Below are 12,970 nucleotides of genomic sequence, written 5' to 3'. Positions count from 1 at the left end.
CCGGCCCAAGGCCCACGTTGCGGCGCGTCCGCCGAGTTACCACCCACCGACCCCTAATTTTCAAACGCGCGAACTCGCGTGTGGCCCACCTGTCAGCCCCCACCCACCTCGGCAAACCTGCTCCCACCCGTCCCTCTTCTCTCCCCCTCCCCCTCCTCCTCTCTACTTGTATCCCTCGCCCGCCAAGCCGCGGCCGCAGCAAAGCAGAAACGCAAACCGGCCAGCGCCCCTACGCGCCGCCCCATCTCCTCCCCTCTCGCCTCCGATCCAGCACCGCCCGCCGCCGGAGCCCTAAAGCTCCGGTCCCGGCCGCCCCGGCCCTCCTCGTCGCTCGAGGCCTTCATCGGCACGGTCGCGCGGGCGCAGCGGCGGCGGCGGCGGGAGTTCGGCTCGGGCGTTCAGGGGGCGCCTCAGCGCTCGCGATTCCGTCCAGATCCGAGGCAGGTGAGCTCCGCTTCGGGTTCTGCCGCTGGAATTCCGCGGGTGGGTGATCTCTGGGGAGATGTTTTGGGGGGCGCCGCGAGGTCGATTTCTGCTTTGTGGTTTTCTGCGCGGTTTTGTGGTGGGGGGGGGGGGGGGGAATTTGCGGGGTTCGTTGTTTCTGGGACGAGAGGGTGGTGAGCCCGGGTTCGTAGGAGCCCTCGGTGCTGTGGGCGGGGGGTAATCGAGTCGAGCGCGGCGGCTGGCGGCAGAAGCCTCTTCGCTGCTCGCGAGGCCGCACGGCGCCTGGATCGCGGCTGCCTTCGAAGGCGCTCCTCCCCAGTCGGCCTTGCCCGCACGCCACCGCGGTAGTGCCCAGTTCGACCTCCTCCTTCTCCCGCCCGAAACCACCGCGCCGCCGCGACGCTCATCCCGCCCGCAGCGGGGTTTGCCACCGCTCTTCAAGCCTTCGTGACAAAAAAGGGCGGCACGTCGACTGTGCTGTGACCCGTCGTTGTCATGCTGCATAAATTAGGACGGAGTTTGATTGGTTTTGTGGGTTTTGTGTAGACTTGGTTTTGGCGTTTGAATTTTGTGCGGAAAAAATATGGAGCACTTTGTTTCATTCGAGATATTCTTTAGGCACGGGCTTTGGAAAGTATGGATTTTTCTAATGGAATCCACTCCACTTTTGATGCTTCAATGGTCTGGGATGGGTTGCCTTGGTTAGTTTCTTATCTTTTCTGAGGTTGATAGGTTGCTTTGATCTGAGTAGTTAATGGGTTGCGGAATGAGTTTTTTTTTTTAAGAATTCGATCCTTTTCACTGCATCTTAGCTTAGACTAAAGCGAGCATGTGAAACTATTGAAGGTTGCAGGATATTCATTCCACAACTTATGAATAACTCTTTTGTAGCCCAATGCTCCATTGATTTCTGCCTTACTGATCTTTCACTTGTTGCTCGCAGCAATATTTCTTGAGTCTGAAGTCAAGGGCCATTTCTATGGCCCCAGCAAAAGGTTCTCGAACTATTAACAAGACCATAATAAAAGGATATGAGGATCAACAGCAGTACGACGATCCACCTAGTTCAAGCAAAGCTAAACAAAAAGTAAGCATACTTATTTGGAAGCTGTATGAAGTTTTATGATAGATGACCTGTAGATAGTGACTGGTAATTGTAGCATCATATCCTCTAAATTAGCACTCTGTGCTGCTGTGTATGATCTATGATGTACTATTCAGTTCTCCCTCCTTCATCGGATTATTTTGATTCCGCAGAAGAGGAAAATTTCTGACTTAGATCCCAAATGGAGCAAGGATGAGCTTACACAATTTTATGAAGCCTACCGCCGACATGGAAAAGACTGGAAAAAGGTTTGAACTGACCATTTCTCTTAATTCTTTTCGATTATTTGTAAATATATTTGTCGATGTATCATGGCTATGTGAATACTGATTGTTGAAATTGCTTATGCAGATCAGCTTAGCAGTAGGCGGTAAATCGTCAGACATGGTGCGATCTCTTTACAGTGTACATCGGGTGAGTCTGGACTCTGTAATTCTTTCTAAGTCTCTGCATCCTCTACTGTTTTACTGAGCTTGAAAAACTTAAGGTGATATTTTGCTACTCATATAGCACGTGCACGATATATCGTAAATAGTACTTATTTGGAGGTTCATGTTTTAATGCATATCTTTATGCTGAATAAATGTATCTAAGCTACAGTTTGGCTTGAATGTCATGTTTCCTCTATGATCCTTGTAGATTGACATGTTTTTGTTTCTTTTGGTAGACTTTCTTATCTCTTCCTGAACGTCAAGCCACTGCCATGGGATTTATTGCGCTGGTGACTGGTCATCACAATGCTTCAGTAAGCTTGTAGTGGATTTACTTGTATTACTTGTTTGAATTACTGTTTTCTTTTGGATATGTCAAATGGCCATCAATTTCTTCCCTTTTTTATTTGATCAAGTGACCATTTGTACAGTGCTAAACGTGTTCGATTGAAGATCATCATGATCATTGTTGTTCCAACATATGACGACTAGATAGTCCCTTCATTTCGTAATTATGGTCTGCCGGTCTGGTCTCCAAAGCTAAATTTTTACCATTAATTTCTCTCACTATAGTTATATTGTTGACAAAAATAAAATCATGATCATAGGAAAGTACTTTCAAATATGAATGCAATGATACCATTTTCACTATGCAAAATCAACATACACAGTATTTGATGAATTGTCGGTCGAAAAGACACTAACCATAAATCTTAAATTATGTGTTTGCCCTATAGAAAAAGAAACGGAGGGAGTACTTCAAACTTCAAACAGCGTCAGACACAGAACAGCTTCTCTATAGTTGGCACTTATTAGGCTGTTAGGCTCTGAAGCACGATTCATACAGACCTGCGAATAATAGAACGTGTTGAAAAGGAAAATACAATATGTGATAACTTGATGCGCAGTTTAACCAAACTTCTTTCTTTTCCAGCATAATGCCTTGTTAGCTGCTAATTCTCACTGGATGTCAAATTGCTGTCTGTGCAATCAAACTTTTCAGCATTGACTCCTAATATACAAGTATTAAATTCTGTGGCATAATAGCAATACAAGCATGTTGATTAGAAAGTTTTATAAAATTGTAACTTCCGAATGATGCAATCTTTTGCCAACATACTTTTCGACCAGAAGTCTTTCTGACACATTTTTTTACTGGAAATCTTTTGCTACAATAATGTCCTGAGTTAAATATTGGAGTCTCAGTGTCCAAGACCGCATATTTGTCATATAGCATATAGGTATATTTCATTTTAGGTGGCAGCATTTGCAGGGAAAGCAAAATGCCAGTGAATACTAGAGATTTTGAAGTGCATCTGAAACTGGCTCACTTTGAAGCTGTAATTAGAATATATTTTTCAGTTCTAGCTTAGCACGAGATTTTGAAATGCATATAAAACTGACTGATCTTTGTTTTGTATTTTCTTTTTGTTAGCCTGTACACTACAACAAACATGGTTTTGTCTTAATTAAATTGGCATAAGGTTTTAATTGAGTGACTTGTGATGCTTAAAATGGTAGGAAAAATTCACAAGTCATATAGGAGATGATAAAATGATCAGAGCATCTGGGAAGGCAAGGCGACGCAGTGAAGCTACACAACAGAAAGCAACTGGAAGGCCTGACGTGCATGAGCATGACTGTCATGAAGGAAAAATTGCTGGATTTTCATCTTCCTTCAAAAAACGATACTATGGAGGTGAGTATTGTGACAAATATGTCATGGTCTTTTTCCCTTAATAATCTTTCAGTTTTTCTCATAAGGATTGCCGACTGAGAAGGAAGAAATTGTTAAAGAAAGGCTGAGAAATATTTCCACTGTAGAATTTGTTGCCTAAGAAGTTTAAACAACTTCATTGTTTCCTCAGATTTTGTCAGGAATAGCCAGAACCATGCTGTTCGAAGGCGTACTCCTCGTATACCGGTCATAGCTCCTGCAGTCAGGAATACCATTGATGAGGTCTCACCAGGTATTGAAAACATTGTCAATACTACCAAGAGAAAATATGAAGCGACAAATAAAGATTGTGCTATGGTTCCAACGAATGAGTGCTCTCCAGACAGAAGTTCCGGAATCACTGAAACAAATAAGGCTGGTCAAGATCATATGTTCTTGAACACCAAGGCAACTGGAGACACAGCGATATGTCAGCAACAGTTGAAGAAAACAAGGATTCAGCAACCTACAGGGGAAGGTCAGACCGTTAAAGTTGAGCATGAGACAGTGATGGCATCTGATGAAGGGAATATGCTTGTTGATTCACTCAACCAACATCATATTCATAGAAACATTATTTCTGAAGGTATTTTGACAATGTGTTTGTTCTTTTCGCTTTTATTAAGAACATTATACTTAGCAACATTTCTCCAGACTTTATTATCCACCTATCGAACATTCTTTAAGCTCACTTCTCCCACATAATTGATTTGTGATGCATCTTCCTCGTCAATTGTCATAGGATTCCAGTCATTGTTGTTGAAAGGCATCAATTAGTTGTTATTTTGACCTATTAATCCTTATCAGTAATACTTGGTACTGCTGAGACTAATGCAATTTAAATGTTTTAATAATGTTTTTAGGTGAAAATATTTGACTATTTGTTATCTGTTATGATTGCAGATGATATGTTGGTCTTAGATGTACTGAATAGTCTGGTGAATGCACCCTCTAAAACGTCAAAACTCGAGATCAAAGTTCCTTCAGGTCAGCTTCTTTTTGACAACTCATAGCTCATCTTGTTTTTTCACATTATATGTTATCTCACTCATGTTGGTCGTTTCTTATGAATCTCTCGTCTACTGATCCAGGATCTCATGGAAAAACTGACTCTGTGTTATCTGGTAGAAGGGAGAAAGATCACCCTACCATTGATCTATCTAAACAAGGGAGGGCAATTGGTAAATCCAGTGCTTCCAAAACTGGGAAGAAAAGGCATAAGAAGCTATTAGGTGCAGAGGTAATGTTTCTTTTTTGTACTTTCTGCAATGTACTTCCTCCCTTGTTGATTTAGGAAATAAAATTGAATTTGCTCATGTTTGTTCATTTGTCTTTCCCCACCCGGCCGAGTTTTAGTCAGTTGTTTCCTTGTCTATGTTATGAGTTTATTTGTTTGATGAATCAGGATGGAATCAATGAACTTGTGCGATTTGGCTTTAATGTATCTGATATTGTCGGTACTCGCTTCCATAGTTGTTTTATTTCTTCAATGCTATTTTCTTAACTCAAATATCTCACTTCATCCCATTGAGTTTATAATGTTATGGGCATGATATTAATTGAAGGTTGTTCTTTATTTGTTTAAAGGTATTAATTTTGATCACTATATCCTAGTTTGTGGTGCCCATTCCACGGTTTACATATGTTTATCATTCGAAATCGTTGTAAATTGCTCAACATTGATATGTTCTCCTGTGCTAAATTTTAATATTGTCAGATATTTGTATGATACTAAACGTTCTTTCCTTTTTTTGTGCCACAGGTGCTTGCTGAAGCACAAAAAATTTCTGTTAACAATTTAGTTCTGCCAGATGCACCGAGGGTTGGTATCACCGATGATTCATCCTTGTGTACTGACTCTGCAAGAGTGGGGATACCTGAAGCATCTGAAGATATTTCCACTAAAGCCCCCAGGGCATCAACAGAAATCAAGCCTGAGATTAGAATGTCTAGAAGGACCAGAAGGAAATACCAAATGCAATGCAAAAGAAAGCACGTGTCATGCAATGAAGATTCAGATAATTTACAGGTAGTCTATGCCATCATTTATCAATACTTGCATATCTATTTTGTAAGTTGAGATATGCCCTACGCTTAGACTTCTCTCCTAACTCTTGACTGGTCAGGCAAAGAAATTGCTGCACTGTCTGTCATCTGAATCACTTCGTAGATGGTGCGCGTACGAGTGGTTCTATAGTGCAGTTGATTATCCATGGTTTTCGGATAATGAGTTCGTGCACTACCTAAATCATGCAAAATTAAGTCATCTGTCAAGGTTGACAAGATCAGAGTGGAGCGCAATTCGAAGGTAAGCTTGCATCCCTTGGCGGCCGTAGTATTTGTTCTGCTCTCAGTTCTGTACTTCTGTCAGCTTTCTGTTTGTTTCTGCCATACACTGAACATTTTTTCCCCTGCAGTTCCCTTGGCAAACCCAGGCGATTTTCAGATCATTTTCTGGCTGTGGAAAAGGAAAAACTTGAGGATTATCGAGAGAAAGTAAGGAAAATATATGCTCAACTTCGTGATGGTTCACGGGATTCTCTACCGGCAGACCTAGCTAGGCCATTTTCAGTTGGTCAGGAGGTGATTGTGCGTCATCCAAGTTCTAGAGAACTTTGTGATGGCAAAGTGGTGATGATGGGGCCAGATTGTTACAAGGTTCATTTTGTTAACCCTGACCTTGGTGTTGATATTGTAAAGGTATGTAGTTGCTATTTCAGTTGCTTTCATCAATTATCAGTATGCTTATTTACATTATCATGGTAATAAGCCCTTTTTCATATTAGTTATCAATTTTCACATATGGCAAAAGAATCAATTTTGCAATTCATTAAGCATGACTCTAGGTTTTTCCCCCTCAAGCCCATTCCTGTGCAAATGTGGTGCCAAGTGGTTTTGTCATTCAGTATGCATGAAAGAGTCAGATGCTTCTTTTACTTGGAGACTACTAGCGTTTTTTTAACTTTACAAAAGCAAATTGTCAACCTTGGTACTTTGGTAGTCACTGCATAGAGGCAAATGCTGATGAATCAAGAATGATGATCCCTGCATTCAAATTGCTGTCTTTTATTTGGCATGTGATCATCCATGCATGCTTGCTTTGTGATGCATTGTAGTAGTTATACTTGGGGAACATATCAGGTGCAAACCATGCAAACTTCAATCTGTGTTCATGTGGTTGAGAATCTTTCTGATGATCTGATGCTATATGTTATATAAAGAGACATAACTGAACCTTTTTATTTTCAGGACACTGATTGTATGCCAGTTAATTGGTTGTATAATCGTCCTGACAACATGAGAAGGATCTGCCTTTCAAATAATGTGTACAGCATCCTGGAGACAGAGCACATTCCTGACCTTGCAGCAAGTGAGAACTGGGACCTTGCTGTACATGGAGTTACTGTAACATCAGATAAACAGCTCAAGGTAATTATTCTTTAAAATTCTTTTTGTCGGGATTCATAAATTCTAGAGTAAGGTTTAACATATAGCGTTTAATCCGGCTAAGTAACTATATATTAACAGTTCCTGCTCAGTCTTTAACTCTTCCACAAAATGCAGTTATCATGACTGTTGTATCTCAGGGCTCATTTTTCCTTGACGCTTCACTTGCAGGTTGAATCTGTTGTAAATGGTGAAAGGCCACCGTATTGGAGTACATCCGATGGCCATCCTACAAAATCTAGAGGTTGCCCAGACAACAATGGTGGTCACAACAATGAGCTAGAGTCATATATAGCTGCCTTTGTACAAAAATCGCTATCCCGGGCCAGGCAGATGGTTGATGAAGCCATGAAGGTAGGTTACAACCTAGCTGGCAATTACCTGACACTTTTGCAACCTGTTATTCATAATTTCACTGGATATGTTGTTTACATGTTATATAGGCGAACTCTGAAGGTAGTGATGTAAGGGTACGGATGCCAAATCAAGAGACAGATTGTGTGGGCCCACAATCTGAAGCTACTGTTCGTGGCGCCCAACTTCCTTCCAACCTGATATCAAACTGCATTGCGACAGTTCTTTCTATCAAGGTAAATGTTGACATGTCTTTATCAACGAGATGTGGTTACAGTTGTTCCAATCTCACTTTAAGTTCCTTCAATGTTGTGCAGCGCCTTAGCGACTCACGGCATCCACCTGCTAACATAGCAGGTGTCTTGGAGCGTGCTTCCTCAATGCTATGCCCAAGCTGTCCGGAGAACCTTGCAATCTACAAAGACATAGAGACTTGTCTCTCTGTCATAGCAAACCAGATACTTGCACTTGTGCCAACAGCGTTGGGCAATTGTGGACCTCCCATGTCACCTCTGTAACTGGCCCCTGGGCCAGAAAGATTTCCGGCTGCTTTCCTTATAGGCCCCGTGCGGTTGAACATGCTACTACCGTTGCTGTGAGTTCAGAACCCACAGGTTTTGCGGCCATCCTACTGTGACTTGACAATGCCATAGATAAGTCCTGTTGAATGGCAGCAAAGCATAGCATATGAAGGAAAGAATTCTGATGTGCTGACTTGAGCTTGGATACATAGGGTAACACTGACTGACTAGCTACCCTTGTAACCCTTCACCGTGTTCGGCAGGCTGGAGTGGTAATGTGAGTATGTGACATCTCACTGTAGAGAATAATGATGCATTGTATATACCTCAATGAATAGGTTATAGGTTGAAATACAGATTCAGGATAGCTGACATCTCACTGTAGAGAATAATGATGCATGTCTGCAGCCGTGATTCTTGAATGTAATGTGAGTATGTGACAGAAGGCTATCTTGAATTTATAGAAATCGTGATAGGAAATTTACATATTAAAAAGGAATGATGTTTCAAATTCCATCTTGGTGTTTGTGTGTGTATGTGTGCGAGGAATTTGTCCAACTGAATCTTCGTTCAAAGGTGATGCAGATGAATCAGATCACAACTGCTAGGTAGGCAAGTAATTTTCATGTAGTACTGAGCTCGCTTACAAAAAATAATATGATACAAGTGAAAGGTATCCAGAGGTGGATCCAAACCCTTTTGAAAGAAGAAGGTTACCAAACGAGCACTGCCCCCTGTATTTTTCCACTACCTGTTTCCTATCTAAAATGGTACAAAGAGAACCAACAATCCTAGCCTGTATTTGTAGTGCTGCAATTTCCTGTTTCTTTACCGTGTGTATATGAATTTACATTATGTTAGTACAGTGAAATCAGGGAAGAAGATACATCCCATCACTGCTATAAGATCACCTGCTGGTCATCTTTCGTCGTGCTGCAGGACTGTGAAGTGGAACTCGATCTGCAGCCGCCGGTGCGGCGCACCGACGGCATCGATGCCGCCAGCACCTTTCTTCTCGATCTCCAGCTCCTCCCTGAGCGGTATGGCGGCCAAGAACCTCTTGATGAACTCCCTGCAGCACTCCTTCCCGGTTACGATCACCTCCTCCTTGTCCTCGGCCGGCGCCGTCGACAGCATCTCCGACGTGCCATCGAACCTCAGCATGTAGGCCCTGTCGCAGCCCTCGTGCAGCCGCTCGCCCAGCGTGTCGATGATGTAGTAGCAGTCGCTCTCCACCTTGAGCACGAAGAAGTGGTCGTTCCAGCTCACAATGTAAACGTCCGCGCGCCCCGGCTCGCGCTCGCCGCCGCCGATCTCGCGCCAGATGTCGTCGAACGACATGGCGCCGGACAGCGACGCGAAGCTCTCCGGCTGGAAGAAGCCGACGAAGGCCTTGTCGTGCTGCACGGCGATGGGCCGCGTCCGGGCGGCGAGGACGGTCTCCAGGTCGAAGTGCCGGTTCGGGAACTGCGCCATGTGGGCCTCGTCGTCGCAGAGCTTCCGCCACTCCGACGAGCCGTCCCGGATGAGCGCGTCCAGCTCCGGTCGCGTGGGCATCGTTGGGTGGTTGGCGTGGAGCGCCGCGGCGAGCACCGCCACCAGCGCCGTGCACGCGCTCTCCCCGCCGGCGCTGTCGTCACGCTGGTCGATGGACGCGAAGAACACCGGCGTCCGGAGCTTCGTCTCCGCGTCCCTGCTCGTGAACTCGCGCGTCTCCCAGCTGCCGGCTGGATCGTCGTCCTACAGAGATTCGTCATCGTTACACGATCACCGCTACCATCCAAAGCCATCCAGCCAATGCATCCATGATCAGAATTCAGAAACGTTTTGTTTCATCACGTGTCAGACGGAGCTCACCATGCACTTCATCGGCAGTTCCTGGGAGAGCGACTCGGAGCTCCTCTTGTCAAAGTCCCTGCTTCTCCGCATCCATGGCAGGAACCGGCGCTTCGACGTCGAGGCGGGCTCCGGGCTCGCGCCCCCACTGGTGCTGGCACTGCTGATGCTGATTGTGCTGCTGCTACTGCTGCTGCTGCTGCAGCTGCTGCTTATGCTGCTCACGCTGCTGGAATCAGAGATCCTTTTGCTCCCGAACACAGCCACCCGGCCCTCCTTCTCAGCCAGGTCAAGCAGCTGCCTCAGATCAAGAACGTCATGGTACGCCGCTGCCTCCAAGCTCTTGCGGAGGTCTCGCATTGCCGGGGGCGGCGGCATGCTCGTTCTTGGCTTCTCCCTGAACGAGACGGCCCTTTCGACGTCGGAGCGTGTGTTCACATCCACGAGCTCCACGTTCACCTGAATCATTAGCCACATCGTTAAGGCGATAATAATTCCATAAAACCTGTCAAATCTATCATCCAAGGCCAAAGCAATTCCACTAAAATTGCAAATGGCCAGCAAGGCAATTGAAAGCGGAGGGTGGGGGGAAAGACAGGAGAAGATCGCGCTTACATAAAGCATGGCATCACTTGCCCATCCGTCCTTGCTCAGCCTGATGGGGACAACCACCAGCTGCTGGCGCTGCTGCTGCAGTTGCATCTCCCAGCAGCACTCCTCCAGGCTTATCATGGCTGTCCCGATCTCCTCCAGCCTCACCAGGTCCTTGCCCCGGCCATGTTCTTGGAATCCCTGCGTGGCAAAGCAATTCTTAGTGCCAGCCTCGATGGTTACAACTTACAAGCCCACGCATCCACAGCAGGTAGATGCCTTGGTTGCTACTCTGGTTCGAAGTCTCAACATTACCCCGAAATGGCAAAGGAATAACATTGCTTGCTACGTAAATAGTACTCGTGCTGCCCTTGAAGATTACTGCTTTGGAAGGAACCCAGATATTCTTTGATTCCTAATTTGGTTCTGTTCCATGGTAGGTTTACTAGGTTACAACATTTGTTTGTCAGTGTGGTACAAGCTAATTAAACTTTTTTACTTTTACCCAAAAAGGTTATTAAAAGGGTTGTTACAAAAGGGTTCATAAATTGGAGTACTATAACAGAAATGTCACAGGAAAACTGACAGGCCACACATCAATGATTGTGAGAAGAGCACCTCCTGAAAAATGCAACTTTAACGCACATGACAGCGAGGGGGTACTGTTCAGACATAACCCTCAAAATTAACACCATGACATAGATCTCGCAACCTAAAAAAAAAAACTAGCAAGCATAACTGAAGTCAAACTACGCTGACCAATCGGAGCGGCCCACGTGTCCCCGGTCCCCCTGTTCACAACTTCAAACCACGCACACAAAACTTTAGAGAAAATGCTCCCCGGCAAAGGTGAATACTTTTTTTCCCAGCCGAGCACTAAGCTATGGATTATGGGGGCATGCTTAGCCCAACATTTGACTTGCCATCCCCAATTGCTGACCAGACCGCCGCTACATGGGGAAGAAAAAGGCTTTGCATTAACCGGAAGCATTCCACACCCAAGCTGCGGTCACAAGCCTCCAATTCACAAGAAACGGTATCCACACAACTTGCCACCAATCCGGCGCCAAAAACATCAACGACAGGGTTGATTAAAAAATGAGCAGGATTTAAGCTAAAAAAAACCCGAGTATTATAGTTTATGTTTGTAGAAGGTAGAAGTGAAATCAGGGCGCGTTAAACAAATCACGCCGTGTTCTTACGGTTTGAATCGGTGCTAGAGCCAGCAGAAAAGATCTACCAAAGCTTCCGATTCGCGCGTGCTGTTTGCGTTGATGGTGCCAAGCGATTTGATCGGAGGGAATCATCGGGAGCGGAGCGGAGCGGAGCGGAGCGGAGCGGGCACTTACATAGAGGACGGAGAAGAAGACGCCGCGCTCAGCGCGGCCGCCGGCGGGCCCGACGTGGAGGCTGAAGCGGTTGCCGTCGCGGGGCTCCCAGCGCGCGGTGCCGCCGGCGGTGACGGGCTCGACGGCGGTGACCCCGCGCGCCCACCGCCCCGTGAGCATGTGCGCGAGCGCGCCCCCGGGCGTGGGCCACTTGACCTTGACGGCGGCGGCGCCCGCCGGCCACGCCGCGGGGAGGCCCTCGAGCCTCGCCGGGCCCACCCTGACGCCGCCGCCCCGCCGCCCCGCCGCGCCGGCGCCGGCGCCCGCCGCGGGCGGCGCCTTCGCCTTGGCCCTCGCGACCACCATCCCGATCCTCCCTCCCCTTCCCCGCTTGGCGGCTTGTCCGGTTGCGCTTGGCCGGGCTTGGCACCGACGAGGCCGTCGGTTGCCTCGCCTGCTCTTCCTTTCCGGGGCGCGCGCCACTGGCTTGCTGTTACGCTGGCTGTCCGAGTCCGGCTCGCTCGCTCGCAGCTGTCCGCCCGCCCGGTCTCGGCCTCGGCCTCGTTAATTTCAACCGCCCCGAGGCAACACGAGAGCGAGGCGCCTTTAATAGCCGGCCGCAGGGGATCCCGGTGGACGCGCTGGGAGGGAGGCCGCGCGCGGGCCCGGGGCGTCAGCGGCGGAGCCAGCGTGGCCGCGGGGGACTGGACGCGGACGTGTGGGGCCGGACAGCCCACTGGGCACCAACCGCCGCGGGGGGCGAGGCGGACCGGACGGCGCGGGAGCGGGCGCGCAGCTGCGCCTGCGCGCCACATGCAGGCCCAGCACCGAACGCGGGAAGGGGTGGAGTGGAGGAGGCGCGCGCGGCGCGGGGGCACTTTTTTTTTTCTTCTCCACGCGCATTTACTGTGCTCGGGAAGGGTGGGGCCAGGGCTCTCGTTTGGTTTTCGTTTCTCCGCCGCGGGCGTTGGTGGCGCGGCTCCATTCGTTGGGAACTTGGGATCTCGCCTTGTTTTGTTTCAAGTGTGGGAGCCTGGGAGGGGTTGAAAAAAAAATGTTGAGAATCTTTTTTCTGAAAGAAAAAAAATGTTGAGAATCACATGGGAGGGATCGCATGCAAATATTGCTGGCTGTATTTAGTTACTCCAAATTTTCCAAATTTTCCGTCACATCGAAATCACATCGAAACATTAAAT

General features: G+C 47.1%; 2 protein-coding genes across 5 annotated transcripts; one reads left to right on the top strand and one right to left on the bottom strand.

Annotated features, from left to right (window-relative positions):
• The first annotated feature begins 174 nt into the window (after window positions 1-174).
• On the top strand, window positions 175-8,533 carry LOC120705718 (protein ALWAYS EARLY 3-like). Of its 4 annotated transcripts, XM_039990209.1 has the most exons (17): window positions 175-444; window positions 1,388-1,531; window positions 1,702-1,797; window positions 1,901-1,963; window positions 2,217-2,294; window positions 3,502-3,679; window positions 3,849-3,950; window positions 4,041-4,283; window positions 4,601-4,684; window positions 4,789-4,937; window positions 5,460-5,726; window positions 5,824-6,005; window positions 6,115-6,397; window positions 6,947-7,126; window positions 7,316-7,498; window positions 7,588-7,734; window positions 7,816-8,533. In XM_039990209.1, exons 2-17 carry the CDS (start codon window positions 1,424-1,426, stop codon window positions 8,014-8,016), a joined length of 2,544 nt encoding a protein of 847 aa, XP_039846143.1. In that variant the 5' UTR covers window positions 175-444; window positions 1,388-1,423; the 3' UTR covers window positions 8,017-8,533. The 4 variants fall into 4 exon arrangements, 3 of the variants coding, with proteins under 3 accessions (XP_039846143.1, XP_039846142.1, XP_039846141.1); XM_039990208.1 differs by having other exon boundaries at window positions 175-440; window positions 3,849-4,283; XM_039990207.1 differs by having other exon boundaries at window positions 184-444; window positions 3,849-4,283.
• An 81-nt stretch (window positions 8,534-8,614) lies between these two features.
• LOC120705719 lies at window positions 8,615-12,346 on the bottom strand. Its single transcript, XM_039990211.1, has 4 exons — window positions 11,796-12,346; window positions 10,471-10,647; window positions 9,877-10,314; window positions 8,615-9,759 (listed from the first exon to the last, which is right to left on the bottom strand). The coding sequence occupies exons 1-4, from the start codon at window positions 12,138-12,140 to the stop codon at window positions 8,938-8,940; spliced, it is 1,782 nt and encodes a 593-aa protein (XP_039846145.1). The 5' UTR covers window positions 12,141-12,346; the 3' UTR covers window positions 8,615-8,937.
• Window positions 12,347-12,970: the final 624 nt, after the last annotated feature.

The sequence above is a fragment of the Panicum virgatum genome, chromosome 5K (assembly GCF_016808335.1).
Source record: "Panicum virgatum strain AP13 chromosome 5K, P.virgatum_v5, whole genome shotgun sequence".
Lineage (NCBI taxonomy): Eukaryota > Viridiplantae > Streptophyta > Magnoliopsida > Poales > Poaceae > Panicum > Panicum virgatum.
The sequence above is the reverse complement of the archived record's forward strand: the minus strand, read 5'-3'. Positions and strand labels throughout refer to the sequence as shown.

Excerpts from the sequence above, each read along its gene's own strand:
- LOC120705718 (XM_039990208.1), top strand. The coding sequence starts at position 1,424 with ATGGCCCCAGCAAAAGGTTCTCGAACTATTAACAAGACCATAATAAAA. Across the intron at positions 1,532-1,701 it reads CAAGCAAAGCTAAACAAAAA|AAGAGGAAAATTTCTGACTT; the intron begins GTAAGCATACTT and ends TTGATTCCGCAG. Across the intron at positions 2,295-3,501 it reads CTGGTCATCACAATGCTTCA|GAAAAATTCACAAGTCATAT; the intron begins GTAAGCTTGTAG and ends TTAAAATGGTAG.
- LOC120705719 (XM_039990211.1), bottom strand. The coding sequence starts at position 12,140 with ATGGTGGTCGCGAGGGCCAAGGCGAAGGCGCCGCCCGCGGCGGGCGCC. Across the intron at positions 10,648-11,795 it reads TCTTCTTCTCCGTCCTCTAT|GGATTCCAAGAACATGGCCG; the intron begins GTAAGTGCCCGC and ends TTTGCCACGCAG. Across the intron at positions 9,760-9,876 it reads AACTGCCGATGAAGTGCATG|GACGACGATCCAGCCGGCAG; the intron begins GTGAGCTCCGTC and ends GAATCTCTGTAG.